This window comes from Pithys albifrons, chromosome 17, assembly GCF_047495875.1.
Source record: "Pithys albifrons albifrons isolate INPA30051 chromosome 17, PitAlb_v1, whole genome shotgun sequence".
NCBI lineage: Eukaryota > Metazoa > Chordata > Aves > Passeriformes > Thamnophilidae > Pithys > Pithys albifrons.
In genome coordinates, this window is record NC_092474.1 from 1,056,256 (window position 1) to 1,073,664 (window position 17,409).

Sequence of the window (17,409 nt, forward strand, 5' to 3'; positions counted from 1 at the left end):
ACCCCAAGGTCTGGGACCAAGCTGCAGGAAGGACCATGAAATGGCTTTGTTAAGATGCACCAAATCATTACATTATTTCAACTGGAGTACAATTTGAAAATGCCTCTGGATTGCAAACGCCAGTACGGATTTTCGGAGTTTAAAGACCAATAAAGCAGACAGGAACCAGAACAGACCTTCTCCACATACCTAGAGGAATAAAATACAATGTGAAGACACAAAACTTGTAAATGAAATGAAGGAACATCTGTGCATATTTAATGATCTTTCTAGCAGGCAAATGTCTTCCTTACTTCTTCCCCAGTCCTACTTTTTCATAACAAAAATTCACTTTGCTCTGTTTTTTACTGTTCCTTTCCAGACCTCTACCATACATGCTCCTCTTACCAGCCTCAGCAGAAGATAAGAATACCTCTACTCTATAAAACTACACCCAAAGCAGAATCTCTCACAAGGCTCGTGCCCATTTTCAGTAGTAAAATGATTATGGATATTGCAGATCCATCCATCCTGCTGGGTCTGCCTCTAGACACAAAACAGCAATGCAAGAGGAAACATCTTATTCCTGATCTCAAGATGAGAATGAAGACAAAATTACCATCACCTGCACTAGTTTCTGAAATCTTGGTAAAGATTACAGCAAAAGCATCCAGTAAATTTCATAAACATCCCTGCTGCCCCACACACACATCCCCTGCTGCCCCACACACACAGCCCTGCTGCCCCACACCCACAGCCCCTCCTGCCCCACACACACAGCCCTCCTGCCCCACACACAGCCCCTGCTGCCCCACACACACAGCCCCTGCTGCCCCACACACACAGCCCCTGCTGCCCCACACACCCATCCCTCCTGCCCCTCACACACAGCCCCTCCTGCCCCACACACACAGCCCCTCCTGCCCCACACATACCCTCCTGCCCCACACATACCCTCCTGCCCCCCACAGCCCCTCCTGCCCCCCACAGCCCCTCCTGCCCCACTACACATCCCCTCCTGCCCCACACACACATCCCCTCCTGCCCCCCACACACAGCCCCTCCTGCCCCACTACACATCCCCTCCTGCCCCACACACACATCCCCTCCTGCCCCACACACACATCCCCTCCTGCCCCACTACACATCCCCTCCTGCCCCACACACACATCCCCGCTGCCCCACACACACAGCCCCTCCTGCCCCACACACACAGCCCTGCTGCCCCACACACACAGCCCTGCTGCCCCACACACACAGCCCCTCCTGCAGGACACAACTCACCCTGACCTACTCAGAGCTGAGCCCCCCCAGCCAGGAGGGAGAGACACAAATGGTATTGTGGACAGGACAGGACTGGAGAGGAAAGTGAGATGGATCAGGATTTGAAGAAGAGATAAAGGTAAATAATTGTAATGTTGGGGTTTTTTAATTACTTGTTTTTAATTATTTTGAAATAAGTGTTTCCATGGCTCCACATTATCAAAGGAGAGACCCAGATTAAGAACAAAGTAAAGATGAGTAAGTAGTGCTAATAGAAAAAAAAAGGCAAATAATAATTAACTGGCAGTTCACGCTGTGAATCACCGAGTTTGAAACAAACTCGCCCACATCTGTTGATAAACTTCATTAACTGAAAAAATGATACTGAAATGAACACCCTCCTGCATACATAGTGCCTGTCTTCTGCTTGGGTACCTGAACTGCAAGGACACCTGAAACCTCAGACCCAAAGGTTCTGTTATTTTGGAAGACAACACAGCTCCCACCTGAGGCTCCCTTCCAAAGGGATGAGGAGGCTGGCACACCACCAGCAGGACCAACCTCCCAACTGAATATCAAACTGGTGAACAGTCTGCAGACTGCAATAAGCTCCATTCATGGAAAACTGAATTTCTAGGAGCAGCAAGTGTGTCAGTGAGAGAAGTGCAGGCAAAGGGGGTTTAACACTGATGTCTGCCAGACAGATGGTGCAACAATTTATTCTCTGCTGCTGGTAACTATTGGATCTTGCTGCTGCTTTTCAGAATAAGCTGCAGAGCATTTCAGCAAACACCACAAAATTACTTCCAACACTTTTAATGTTAATTACTTTTGCTATATCCATTTACATTCCCAGACCTGGAGGTGCTCTAAAAAAGGCAGGCAAGATCCATCCAAACAGGGAGCCCCATCAGCTGTAAGAGAGCTCAGCCTCTGCTCCAGCCCTCTCTGGTCCTGGACTCCCCTCCCTGCAGCTCCCCTCCAGCAGCAGCAGCAGCACAGCAGTCCTGACTCACGGGCTGCTGGAAGGGCCTCAGGACCACTTTGAAACCCCAGGAGTTCCCATTCTCTAATGTATCTCATTACCACCATGCTCCACACCTCTCTTCATCAGCTTTAGGAATACAGTGCCCAAAGGGGCCCAGCCTTTTGTGTTTCCTGTAAAACCACTGCCTTACTTCAGAATAAAAAAACAATGAGCAGACCCAAAGATATCCTGGAATGCAGAAGTTCAAGTGGATCCACATACTAATAAAATTTTATGATGTGGATTAGGCCAGTCTACTAATGATCAATTTATTGTCTACACTTACTGGAGAATCTCATATTCATGGAGATAATCCTTTTATTCCTCTACCATGACTAATTTCCTTTTGCAGAACACCATTAGAAAGTGAGACACTGGTAAGTAAAAATCTGTGCTGGCTGGAGCCTGCTTAAAGGACCTGAGTTTCCACTGGGACTGCAAATAATTTCAGTAATGGGCCCTTTCAGAACACCTTTCATTACTTTCTTCATTTATGAAGTTACTCAGGGGAATAGTTATTGCAATTTAGAGACCACAAGCCCAAGACCCAGAAATGAATCAACTTCTGAAGATGCATTAATCAGTAGAAATCTGACAGACGTGTACTTGGGAGCAACAGAGGTCTGATGCCAAATCTTTATCAGTTTTGTTCAAACTAATTGACTTCATCACAAAGCTGAAGAGGCTAAACTGGGCATTACTGTTTTATCTCAGAAGAAAAGCAAAATGAGAGGGACTGTTTAGGGAACGTTGGTCCTCCCAAGATTTTCAGACTGCATTAGGACTCCTGCTCCTGCTCCCCTGGTGCTTCCAGAAATGCAAACACAGTATCTAACCAGAGCAGGCTCCTTTACAAGCAATAGGAGAAGGAATATTCAAGTTCCTAAAAGGTCAGTAGTTCTTAACTCATTTCCCATAGGTTTTTAGTCACCTTTGCTTAAAACAGGAGTGTGTCCTCTAAAGGCTAAAACTGGATCTGTATTTCAGGGTCTGTGTAATTCTGTGAAACTTGTTCCCTTCCAACTGCAAAAAATGCCTTTTTATAGGAAAGGGCCTAAAACCCAAGGAGACAGTTCTCTGAAAACACAGTTTTCTAATAAGCAAAACCATGAAGGGAAGCAGGGAATGTACTGAAGTTTGCAGAAAGAGCCCCCTGATCACACTGCAATAGGTGAGTGACACTGTGACTCTCAGTACCTGTGCACAGTTCACTCTGCCAAGTGCCTGTTCTGCACCCACCTTGGTGGGTGATCTCTCCTGGGTCACTCCATCACACCTGGGTGACCTCTCCTGGGTCACTCCATCACGTCTGGGTGACCTCTCCTGGGTCACCCCATCACGTCTGGGTGACCTCTCCTGGGTCACCCCATCACGTCTGGGTGACCTCTCCTGGGTCACCCCATCACGTCTGGGTGACCTCTCCTGGGTCACCCCATCACGTCTGGGTGACCTCTCCTGGGTCACTCCATCACACCTGGGTGACCTTTCCTGGGTCACTCCATCGTGTCTGGGTGACCTCTCCTGGGTCACCCCATCACGTCTGGGTGACCTCTCCTGGGTCACTCCATCACACCTGGGTGACCTCTCCTGGGTCACTCCATCACATGACACACTGCCCCTCTGAACCCACTTCCCCTAAGCAGGACACACAACCTCCTCCTCCCACTGCCCCCACTGGGCAGACCCACACTGATGACTCTACAAGAGAGCCCGTGGCAGGCAAAGCTCTGCTATTGTGGCCACTCTGCAGAAATAAAGACACAGGATATGTTACTTCTAGTCAAAATTATTTCAATTAAATAGTCCCAGGACTGGTGAAGAGACCACCCCCCCAGCTCTGCCCTACCGTAGGCAGCCAGACGTGTTCTTGAAGACAGTTGTCCACTCGGCATCCCGGGGCTTGGAGTCCTCGTTGGGCTCACTCTCCCAGCCCGAGTGGGGGATGATCACCTCGTTGGTGAGGGTCTGCAGGCCGTGGTTGATGATGACCATCTTCAGGGGCTCGTAGGAGGACAAATTCCACAGGGTGCCTGCAGGAGAAACAGTGATTATTAAGTAACAAGAGAATAACAACCATTTAAAATCTCTGCGTTGAAGAGAATCACAAGATTCACACAGAACCGCTTGAAGGTTAAATCATAAAACCAAACAAAAAGGCAGAAGGACCTGATGAGCTGCCAGACCAGCACCAGCCCAGGGAAAACTCCACAGCTGCTCCAACAGAACTTTTCAAAAGCATGGATGCATTTTTATCAAGACATGGATACTGCTGAACTCATCAAGCCCTACAGAGTACATAAAAGTGATGTGCTTTGGAGATTAATAGGATTTTTCTGCTATACACAAATTTGGTTACACTTTAAAGTCTGGCTATGCCTCAAGTAAAATTCATCCCATGCAGCAGCCAAGTATATTGAGCAACTCCTCGGAGGGATGAATTTCTGGAGCATCATTGATCTTGTGCTTATCTTCTGCACAAGATAATATTTCATTCAAGTCTCCTCTCTATTATTTACTTTCACATTTTCCTGTCACAGGCAATATCTGTGTTCAAATCTCCTGGTGCCACAAGCATATGATTCCTTGAAGAGGCTGAAAACCAAAACTTCTCTGTCTTTTCATTTTTACCTCAATTATGAGGCAAAGCAGACAGAAGTCAAACATCAAAATCAGCCTAATGGAACTACAGCTTTACAACTGCAAAACACTTGGTGTCAGAGAAGTGATGGAAGTTCCCAGCAGACCTGTCCCACTGTCCTGACAGTCATTACTCATTAGAGTGGGACTAAAACAGAACGTTCACTTCAGAGACAATTTCTGCACAGACTCAGCCTGGCACCATCTGAGAAATGTCAGTACCAACACTTGGAGGGAGCCAGACACACACTTTTGGTCTCCAAGGAAAACTGTGAGCACCAGCAAAATTTCAGAGACGCCAAATGGCAAAGCTGGATTGCACAGAACACACAGGACATCCTTCCCAAGCAGATGCAGCATGACCCTGGGGCCCCCTGTGTTACCCCAAAGAGGAACCTGTGCACACACCAGTGCAGCAAACTGCACATCTCCACCTGTCCTTGCACACCTTTAAAGCAAAACACCCGAGAACAACAAAGGTGTGACCTTTTGTTTCAATCTCCCAAAATTTTAAAACCTACAATTTTTGGAACTTTGAAGACAATGGGACAAGGTTCTGTATCTGTTACTGAGTGGCCCAGCCTGGCAGAGGCACCTGCTGGAGCAGGAGTGGGTGGCCCAGCACCCTGTTTCAATATCCAAGTGTTACCCAAGGCGGGTACCAGGGTGGGCACCAGGGTGGGTACCGGGGTGGGTACTGGGGCACAACAGGAGCTTGAGCTCTGTTTGAGGGGTGGTGGCCCTGACCCAACCCCTCAAGGTGACAACCAGCAGAGCCCCCTCAGTCATGTGCTGCTGCCTCTCCCACTCACAGTGAGCATTACACAACCAGGCACCTGTTCTGACTGCACAGCAACTAATGAAGACACTCAGAGGGAGACAACAGAGCAGACACCATCGTGTTTCTTTCAGTCTTTTTCTAAAACCATACAAAAACTCTGCTTTCTTGGCCTACCTCCCTTGCTATTCATAGACAACACACTGTATGAGATTTTTATAACCTACTTTTTTAGCTTTCCAACAAGCCTGTGCAGGTAAAATATGAATTAATTTGCTCTTTGTAGCCATTACAATAAATCACACTTTGTCACTGCAAAGCACCAATTGTTGGACAATAAGAAAAAACCCCAAACCAAGCAGAAAAGGTTAATTGGTCCCATTTTGTTATGGAAAGAAAGCCTTTATATCCCACAATAAAGTGGCTCAAAAATATACAACACAGAATAAATAAATGCAAGTCAATATTTATAATAAGACTATAAAAGCTGACATCTAAGCTACCCCATTAATTTTAAAGACTTCACTAGACAGTCTCTCTTTAGTTATTGTACAGCAATTCCTTAAGCATATCAGAGTCACTGATATAAAAATAATAACTACAATTAAATCCCTAAATGCACGGCTGGCTCAGGACTTCAAAATTCAAATGCAAAATCTGAACAGCCAGCACTGAATGAGATGGACAAATCCCAGGAAATTATACAGGAAAACCACCTCTGGAGCAAAGCTACATTTACACAGTGAACTGTGGGTGCAGAATTCCCTGGTTCTGGAGGGTTATGGCAGGGTTCCCTCAGCCCCACAAATGCAGCATTTGGCACCTGCAGTGGTGAAAAAACCCACTATTAAGAGAAGATGGCTCAGTCAAGGAGCCCAGTGCAATGTTCCTAAGGATCCTGTTCTTAAACTGCAAAATAGTGCAACTGGAAACAATGGTGAGATGGGGAAAGAGCTCAGTTTAGATTCTGACAGCTCTTCCATTTGCAAAGCTCTTTCCTAAATGCACACACCACCTGTGCACCCAAAATGAGAGTCTGCCTCTTCCCCTTTGCTGGAGCAGTGGCATAATCTGCTCTCTCCAGAGTGGAACTACAAAGGCAAATTTCACTTAAAAAGAATCAGGTAGACACGTAAGTAAAAAGTCAAAAACACCTATACCATTTCAAAGAGCTCTAAAATTACAGGATTCTATAAAGTTTTTCAGTGCTCAAACACTTTGCTTGTTTTAAGACTTAAGAGATTTGTGTCTGGATTTCAGTATCTTCAACTGCAGAGTGTAAAATTAAATCATCACCTCCAAACTCCTCCTCCTCCTGCACTGTCATTCTCCAGAGGTTATTTCACAAGATAAATGAGCTGGAACTCCACAGCATTCCAGCTGGATTGAAGACAGCACTGACCTGCCAACCTGCACCTCAGCTTTGGTGCTGGTAACCCCACCCAGAGCAAGGGAACCACCTGCCCCTGTGGGAGGATGTCCTGGACTGGCTCACCCAGAGTTTGTATTCAGAGTTGGCTGCAATTTATGCAATAAACCATTTTGGGGGGGCTTATCTGGACTCTCAGTCTCACTGACTGACCACCACACAAGAGGGAGTTAAACACAAACCTTTCCACCATACCCTTGGAAGAAAAACCCCCCAACAGTTTACAAGCTTTTCAATGTTTCACCTGCCTCCCATCTCCCAAGTCTTCCACTGAAAACAAGAAAAGGAAGAAGAATAAAAGAGAGTCTTACTATTAAAAAAGAAAGTAACACAAACTCTTCAAATTCTTCAGAAAGGTCAAAGCACCTGAATTGAAAATATTCTTCTTGATGGTTCCATGAGGAAGCCCAACAGAGTCCCTCTGCTGAGGAGCATTCAGCAAGAGAAACTGCACAGCCCTTCAAATGGAGCACAGGATTAACTGGGATGAGGGAATCTTGTGCTTCCAAAGACAGGGAAAAAAATCAGGTTCAAGACTGACTTCAGGGGGGAAATATTTCACAAGAAAGGAAACAGAAAAACACATTGACAATACAATTTTCTTATTCAAAATGATGAAACAAAGAGCTCTAAATCCCAGCATCCTTTCAGCTCCAGAGAAAACAAATCCCATGGAAAAGACACGAGAGGAGAATGGGAACAAGTTCAGCTCAGACTGAACCATTCAGCAGCCTAAGAAAAAATCTGAGCAAAAAAACATCCCTGTAAGTTTGACATCCATCTTTAAAAATCACTCCCTACCTCAATTAGCACAACACACTAATGAGTTAACAAGCTGCAAACACTGTTTTTAAAACTCTAAGTTTAATCAATGCCAATGAATGGCACTCCAGAGAAATCCAGTCACTACCACAGAAGCACAGGGGAAATGAGTTCCCTAAACCTGCCACAGCCCTTCACCACAAGCCTGGGCCTCTCTGACCACAGACTGCACCAGTTTCATGGCAGGAGAAAGAAGATGTTGCTTTTCAGGAGATGATCACAATCATGATTCATCTTTATTTTATTCATAAATACTGTTTGCAATATATATTTCTAACAACAACCATCACCCCTGATTTTTCAACACTTCTCAGCAGGAACAACAGCTGCAAGTTTTTATTTCAAAAGTACTGATTATTGTAAAAACTTATTAAAATTACTATGAACTCTAAACATAACTATGTGACATGTAATGTTAAAAGTGATTAGCACCACAGCCCCAACTTCCCCACACTCTGCCTCCCTGGAGCCATGGCAAGATTTTTACTGAAATGGTGCAGAACACAGACATGCTCTTATCTTCTGAAATCCATGGGAAACATTTTCCTTGCTTTGCTTATTTCCAAAAATCCAGTGTCCCCAGGAAACGAGAAGCTGTTTTATTCCTTTCCTGTGCTCCACACCAGAGAGTTATCTCTTAGAACAATAAAGCACTTTGCAGTGTATTCACTGAGCACTCCTGCTGGGTGTTGGTCCAGAAGGCAGTGGGTCTGACAGAGTTGGTACCAAAGCCCCAGAGACTGGAGCTGTTCTCCTTCAAGTGGAGGCAGGTTGAGAACCTCAACATGAACCAGAGTGTGACACCATGAAAAAGGACCTTCTCCTGCCCAGCCTGTAAGAGCAAAGGGAAGGGGTGAGGTCCCCTGTGCCCAGCAGGCTGCACCCAGCAGGATTCCAAGGAGAAGCCATGTCTGACCAGCTGAGGGATCCCAGCACACCCCAGTGCCCAGGAGGTGTCAACTCTGAGCCAGCTGATCCATCTGCCAGTTGCTATTCAAGCGTTAGATCAAAATATTTCATCTGCAGAGCATTTTGAAGGTCAATCATTTTTCAATTATGGCCAATTTGGCAACAGGAAAATCACATCCTGCACCACTTAAAATCAGTGCAATGTCATTAAACAACAAAATTACTGCAATGTTCTCACAAAGAACAAAATTATTCATTAAAGCTACCAACTTCTGATTGCTTTTCAAAGACTGTAACAGAATTTTTGTCTTGCATATCTGATGGGAACATTTCCTCCACAAAACCCTTATCACTCAAGATAAAACTTTTGTAGCTTTCCCAATCAGAACAGATTTAATTCCTTATCAGCCTAATCCTCATTTCTCTCTGTTTCTCAAGAAAATGATCCACTGAGAGTTCAGCAAAAAAGCTGCAAGACTAGAAAGAGATGCAAGTAGAAATTCATGGAATATTTCTCAACATAACTCTACTCATGATTTATTTAGGGACACCCTAACAGTTAAATCAAGCTTTTGTCAGTGCAGTAGATGGGAACCATTTAACAAGACAAAAAAGTGAAATCTGTGCCATTTTATGAACATATCCTGAGTTTTGAAGGTATTTTTTAGACATTTCACAGATGAGGGACATCAAGTTTTAGTGCCATTTGCAGAGATATCAAAAAACAAAGATGGGACTAAGAGAAGTTTTCCAAATGCTGCTAAACCCAGTGCTATCTGAGAACAGAAACACAGACTGGCTTAGTGTGGCAGCACACTCAGCCTCCTTCCCAAAGCACTGACACCACTCCCCCAGCTCCTCCCTCCTGCTGCATCTGCCTCTCCTGTGTTTTTAGCCCCTTGGTGTGGCTTTTCCCCACTCCACTGACCCAGTGCCCAGACTCTGCTGGAGGCCTGACTCGTCCTGCTCTGCACAGCTGGGGCTGCTGCATCACATCACCAAGGAAATGAGAAGCCACAGAGCTGTATAAAGCCAAGGGCTGACTCAAATTGGATGAGAATGATGCTCTCTTTTGCCAGAAACCCCCTCTCCAAGCAGTGAGTGTCAGTGTGTGCTCCATGCACCTCCTGCCCTGCAGGCAGGCAGTGTCCCACACCCACAGAGCCACAGCTTCAAGCCTGGAAGTGCTCTTGAATTCAGACAACTGAATTATTTACCTTCTTGAAGTTACTGAAATCTCTCTGGAAAGCAAGATTATTTTATCAGTTATCCCATCTGGGATGACCAGCTGATGATGACTATGCAGCTTCTGAAACGCAGCCAGTAGGAAGTTAAAGAAATATTAAACCACAGAAAAGTCAATGGGTCACAGTGAACTTCAATTTGTAGCCCGTTAACAGAAATAAACAAGCAAATCCTGAATGCTGTTGTATTTCCCCCTTTTCCTGTCACTGAATTGTTGATGAGGTCCCCAGAGATTTCACCCCAGACAGAATGCAAAGCTTTGGTGGCAAAGGCAGGGTTTGGTTTGGAACAGCACCCCAGAGAGGAAGCTGAGGGGGCTTCCAGCAGAACATTGGAACTGGGATGGGAATTTCTGAGGCTGCAGCCCTGCCTGAAGGCTCCCTTTGCCCTTCAGGCTGGCTCTTGGGTCTCTGCTGCCTTTTGGAGCTCATTTTCCGAGCGGACAATTCCACATTATCAGCTGGAGCTCTGAACACGCCTGCGAGCACAGCACAGCCACACAGGCATTGCTGGAACACCCTGCTCTGCCACACTGATGCTCAAATGTCTCACACCAGATCTGGTGATAGAGCTCTAGAAGGGGAAGGAAATTATTCCTGGTGAGGTGGAGATTACATGCACATCGTCTGTTACTGGACATCTGTTCAGGTTAATGCCCTCAGTATTCCTGGGGCTTTTCAGTAAGAGGAAATAAAGAGCTCTAAATAACAAAAACAAAAGTGGAATAAAACTACTACATTTGATTTCCAAGAACTACTGCCAAATAAAATGCATTTGAACTGTACAGCTAATTAATCAACTGGAAATCAAAGCAATAGCCATTTATAGTGAAAACAAAAAACATCCAGTTTGTTTTTTCCATCTCGGAAGTGACTGATTACCACTTAGCATTATAATCATATTCCTTCAGAGTAAATTATAGACTGGCTTCTCCTTTCTTGAATATAAGGAAACAAATTTATTGCTTCTCAGCACTCCAGAAATGAGTTTTGATTAAACTAGAACAGTAGATAAACAGATATTCTTTATTCAAAATAAATAAATAAATGTCAGTCTGCCATCACAGTAAATGAGCACAACAAATGGAATATAAATATTACCTGCAGAGCTCCCATGTAACGAGGGAGAGCACAGACAGCCATCCAAGCACAACCAGCAGGTGCTACTTGGAGGTTCTCTGACAAAAGAGACAGCTCTCCTTTGCCAGCTCACTGGGAAAATATCCCTGCTAGTTTCAACACTGTATATTTAGACCTAGTTTGCTAAATATCTGTAATGGCTGGGGAAGAACAGATGGAACACCCAAGGCCACTGCTCATCTCAGAGAATTATGATTACCAGTAAAAACTTAGAGAGCTACTGTAATTTTTGAGGAGTTAGGGAATTATGATGTTACCTCTAATGGCTTAATCCATCTCTGCAGTAAGGTCTGCCTGCAGAATCCAGCACTGGTAAGGCAGTTACACAGTTTCAGCCCTGCACCCATTTTCACCCTCACAAAGCTTTCTGAAAAATTCTACTCTGGCACTGAAATTCATTGGAACTGCTCTGGTCTCCATCCAAACATCCCCTGCGGCTTCTGAGAAGAGAAAGGGAAATCCATTTCACTCCTCATGATTTATGGGAGACTGAAGAACAATATCTTTCTCCTTACTTAAAGAGCTGACATACTTTTCCACCCTCTTCCACTTAATGGCTGAACTTTGAAACTTGGCATAAGACTTTATTACTCTTTTTGGAAAATGTCCAAGACTGAGTTCAAATAAAAACAGGTTAAATAACAGAGTTACAAGTGTTTGAAAACTCCCTTCAAAGTGTGCATGAACTCAGTAATGTAAAATGCAATTCTCCTTTTTCCCATCATTACAACAAACCACTCCATGTCCAGAGCATCTCAACAGCAGACCCCACACTCTCCAAAACCTTAATTTTGCAGCTCAAAAGTGCTGCAACTCTCTATACAGCCTGAGAATCCCCAGCACCAGGCTGGAGGTGTTCCTGAGGAGACTCTGCCTGCACTATAAATATAAAGGAGTGGGGGACATGGCAGCAGGATTGTTTTATAAGAGATTAACAAGGAAAGATTTAGATTAGCATATCTTACCTCACGATTACAACACGCTGAGGGCAAGCACACTACAAATTACCTGTCAGTGAAGTTGCTATAACTCATTTAAGCTCCAGCAACCCAACCACAAGCAGTTGCCTGCTACATCCAAGAGAGCATCATCCATCTCTCAGCAGCCAGGAAACCCGAGTGCACCACACACACAGACAATCTCAGGCCCCTCCCGACAGGCACCGGTGCCTTCGGCGCTCTCACACCACAGAAATGGTGCAGCTGAAGAAAGAGCTGCAACCACTGATCTAAATTCTCCTTCAGTTCTCTAATCTCCAGAAATTCTGGTTCCTGAAGCCGACAGGACCGTCCCAAAGACTAATTCATTAAAGACAACACAGACACTGACCTGTGATTAGCTCTCTGACTTCCATGTCGTTTGTTTTCCGCAGCAGTCGGATCAATGCGGGGATCCCATCACAGTTCTTTATGGCCACTTTGTTCTCGTTATCCTTCCCATAGGAGATGTTCCTGAGAGCACCGCAGGCTTTCCGGTGCACCTCAGGCTTCGGGTGATCCAGCAGCCCCACCAGGATGGGGATCCCTTTGAGGTGCCTCACGTCCTTTTTGATTTTGTCGTTCTCGTAGCACAGGTGCTGCAAGTAGGCGGCGGCGTTGGACTTGACGGGGTCGATGGGGTGGCTGAGCATGGCGATGACCTCGGGCAGGTCGGGGTCCCTCCAGCGCGGGTCCTTGCGGATGCTGTCGATGGACGGCGAGCGCTTGCCCAGCCGGTCGATGCTGGCCATGCTGCCCCGCTCCGGCTGCGCCAGCGGCGCCGCGTACCCACCGTGCAGGTACGGGAGCCTCTCCTCGACCATCTCCGTCTCGATGGGGTCGTCGTAGCCCCTGCAGGAAACAATGGTCCCAAGACAGAGAAAAGGGGAAAAGAAAAAACCACATTTGAACTCTTTGTAACCATCAGAATGGTGATTTCAGCCACGAGCAAAGCTTTCAGCATCACAAACATCATCAGTGGCAGCATATCTACAATTCTCAACAGTTTATTTGTAGTAACTTGAAAATTCAACACAGTTGAGTTCTCAGCAGTGATGGGACTCCAGCACAGTGTTTGTTTGGCTGGCAATAAAATGATGACAGGAACTGCAAGCCACCAAACAGATTGGTTTCACTTTGGTCACTTAGCAAAACAATTAAATGGAACTGGATTACATTTAGGAGGAAACACTGATCTTCATTAATGCCTCTACTTCTGCAACAAACCAAAACTCTAATTAGAGGCATTCCAGGCCTGGGCAGAGACCACACTTTTCAGCACATCTGAGAAGTTCCAATACATTCCAGTGTTGATGCTCAAGTGTGGTCTACACTATCCTTAATCAATGTGACCACAAACCAATTTTTTACATGTAATGTTCTGTCAAACCACCACAACCCTTTTACCTTGTTGGTTTTCCCTGGACAGGTTTGTCACTGTCTCAGTATTGCAATCGGCTCAGTCAAGCAAGTGGTTTTAATTGCTATAAAATGATTCTTAAAATCTTTCATCTGAAGCTCTGAGTGATGTTATTGAACCATTCCTGACGTCGTGCTCAAGTACAGACCATTAGAACTCAGAAAGAAAACAGAGCCTGCTGTTACCCCAAAGGGACTGGTAATTAAACCAGGCTCTGGGGACAAGAGCAACCGGAGGTGGAGACTGAACTCAGTCTTGTACAATTAACGCTTTTAATGTTAAAAGCACCTCTACTGACTTTAAGTTGCTTTAATTGCTGTTCTAGACCATAAACTGAATGAAAGGATAAAAATGGGCAAGTCTCCAAAACCCAGAATGAATCTGAAGAAATCCTTTAATCGATGCAGTTATTTGTGTGTGTATAATTCAGCAGTTGCTCTACACAGTAATTTACACAGCCTGGACAGGCATATTTGCTGTTACAGAACAAAGCTGTTTCCATCCTTCCAAGAAGAAAGTAACAGCACTGAAAAGATTTACTTTCGTGCATGTTCACAGGGCAGAAGGAACAACAAAACCCTTTAGCTACTCCTCAAGCAAAATTCTGTGTTCAAAAATGCAAATTTGTGACAAGCATTAAAACTACAAGAAAATCTCATTTCTCAAACTCATCCTCACATTAAGTTCTTACTGACTGCCTAAAACAAAAGTAGCAGAAGATTCATTGTAGTCATTGCCCTCTGCACAGCTGTTGCTTGCTTGACTTGGTAACTCGCAATTCAGCACATCTCAGTCCTATGAGCTGCCCACAAGACAACTGTGCACCACCTCAATTACACCTGCACAATTAAGTCTCTCTCTCATCCTCATCCGTGCAAATACACAAAGATAATTACTGTCTTGGGATGCAGTTTGTTTGCTTTATTTCCATAAAGCCTTCCAAACAGAACCACACAGATGGGCCCATCTTCCTCGTGCTGTATCCTCTTCTCTGGGCCACACAAAGCTCCCTGGTTGCATTTCATTTGGCAGAATAAACCTTCAGTTAGGACTTTAAATTGCAATGCTGTCATGACAAAAGAGAGAGCACCACGTAACTCTTACACCACCAACAACCACTTTTTTAAACTGTCAATCACTAGTTATTAAATGAGTGTGAACACCTGACGTCAAGAATCAACCACCAAACAAAAAAAAGGAAAACAAAAGTAGATCACAACCCAACTTGCAACTTATTCCAACAAAGTTGTTTTTTTAAAAAGGGTTTTTTCTTCCACTGCTCCAATAGAGAGTCACTGATGCACCAAAGGCTCTGATGATCCCTGAGGAAATTCCCCAGGACCCAGAGCTGGGGCAGAAGGGGGCATGGGAAGAGGCAGCACGTTTCATGCTGCAGGGAAGAGGCTGCATTCCTGAGTGCTGTGGATATGGACAGCTGGGGATGGCTGAGGCTGAATCCCACAGGATGTGATGGGAAGGGCAGCACTGCTTAGAGCCCACCAGGGCAGAGTGCTGGCCCCATCCCACAGCAGAAGCAAAGCATCCCCAAGGAAACACACCCTGAACCACAAGTGGCTTTGCTCAACTGCTGGCACACTGATCCAGTCCCATCCTTACATGAACCCTTCACCTGTTCCTGCCAAAATCAACCTGCTTCTGCTGGGCCATCTCCTCAGTGAAAAAATAAGATTGCACACCTAACACACCAAGGCAGAGTCTCTCAAGTATCTGTAGAGAAAGGATGAATACAAAAAACACAACTGCTGAAATAAGCCCACACAGGTCACGTCCAACAAAACTCTGAGGATGAAACAGTGTCAAGAGCCACTGGTTAATGCACCAGTAACAAAAGTCAATGACTTTATGTGGCAGCAAAGAAAAAAGCTGGACACTTGACCTTCTGAAGACCCCAAATCATTATCTAGAAGCTCTGAGATTCTGGTATCACTTAAGGGCTGTGTAAGAAAGCCCAGCAAAGACAAGTATCACAGCAAATCAGGAGTCACAGGAGTAAATACAGTGATCAAGAGTGAAGAAGGTTAAAAAAAAGGGGAAAAACCCCAACAAAAAAAATAACTGCAAGCAAACCATACTATAATTAAAGAAAGATACTGAAATAGTCAGAGCAAAACAGGTCATTTGCAAAGGAGAACAACAACTGCTGAGGCAGCACAAGGCAGAACTGCCAGAGCCCCTGTGCCCCCTCCCAGAACAGGGGGCTCCAAGGACGGGGAAGGGCAGCACGGCCAAGAGCAAAGAAGTCAAAAGCAAGTGTCTGTCAGGGAGTTAAACAAGCCCTGATCACCACCACATTTACACACAAAGAGAGTAAAGAAACCATCTTTTTGAGTCAGATTGGTGTAGGCCAAAAGCCATTTTTCACTTTCATGCCATTGGAGCAGCGATGCCGGAGGGGAGGAAAAGCCACTGGACACTGAACAGGACTAACAGGAGCTTCAGCAGATTCAGAGCCCTCTGCTCTCAGGAGCCCTGTACTCTCAGGACTGAAGAGATCTGGGAGCATGCCAGAGTTGCTGACTGCAGGCATCTTGCCTTCCATCTGTTTGCAGCAAGGCAGCTGAGTTTTTAGGAAATCATGGGTCTCACTGATCACCTGCCTCAGGGAGTTGATCAAAACATATTGTAGCATAGATAAAAACTGGGAGAGAGCTGCTGGATTTATCATCTTCCTTGTGGCTTCAGCACAGCCTGATCTGAGTAAACAGGTGAAAGACTTAAACATTTAATCCCCAACGACTTATACAAGTGTTACATTCATCACAGTTTGCAGCTGGCGTCTGATAAAGACCAGAAAGGCCTGGGATTTCAGCAGGAGCTTTGAGCCAAACACTGAAGAGGGAAATGTGAAGACTTTGCAAAACTGAGGGTCTACCTTTGCCAGGCTCTGTTCCCTGTGAGGATACACAGGAGGATTCAAAACTAGAGAGAATTCCCTGCTGAGACCACTCTGAGTTATGGGCCATATGGTTAAAACACTGAAATCCCCTTGACGGAACCACCTCAGAACTGCCAATGCAGGAGCTGCTCAGGTTTCCTCCTGACCTGCCACATCAAACTGCCTTCTGCCACCACAAGATTAATAGACCAAGAGCAAATTCATGCAAGGAAGAGACTCAGAAAACCCCCAAACATTTTGCAAACTCTGTTGTTTGCTTCGCCCTGTCCTGCCCAGGCATGTCCATGTGCTTCTGACCCAAACTAAACAACCTCCCAGTGCTTCCCACATACACCTGGAATGAGTGAACTTAGGTGAGAAGTGCTGACTGACAGGTTATCTTCCAATACAAGCCTTAATACTCTGGATTCAGTAAAAGACACCAGAAGAAAAATGAGACTGACATGGACCTGATCCCATATTCTCTGTACACAACACAACCAGGACAGACCTACAGTTACAGTTACTGAATCTGAAATCTGGCTCATTTCCTGGTAACAGTAATTTGGACCATGAAGTGACCACCAGACATCATCTCAGTCTCTTAGATCAGGGTTTTGACATAGAAAATTTAACAGCAAAAACTGTTTTGTTGTCGGATTTAGTCAACATTAAAAATTTACATCCTGTCTGGAACAGTAACCCTGGCAAAAAAGAGGTGCCAGAAATACTCATACACCTGCAAACTGCAGTGACCCATTCTGGAAAGGAATTACCACAGAGGCAAGAAAAAGCTGAACAGAAGATGATTTAAATAAACAACATGAATTATGACTTGCTGGTTTTTTCCAGCTCATTTGGGTTAACTGCAATTTAATAATTAAGAAA

The 17,409-nt window shown here is 45.1% G+C and overlaps 1 protein-coding gene across 8 annotated transcripts in view; it reads right to left on the reverse strand.

Annotated features, from left to right (window-relative positions):
• Positions 1-17,409, reverse strand: part of ARVCF (ARVCF delta catenin family member) — a 246,142-nt gene that overhangs the window by 57,774 nt on the left and 170,959 nt on the right. For all 8 annotated transcript variants that reach the window (XM_071572446.1, XM_071572447.1, XM_071572445.1 and 5 more), the window contains 2 exons: positions 12,558-13,057; positions 4,116-4,299 (listed from right to left, as the gene is read on the reverse strand). In XM_071572446.1, the coding sequence (XP_071428547.1) occupies positions 4,116-4,299; positions 12,558-13,057 (684 nt within the window). The remainder of the gene's footprint in view (positions 1-4,115; positions 4,300-12,557; positions 13,058-17,409) is intronic.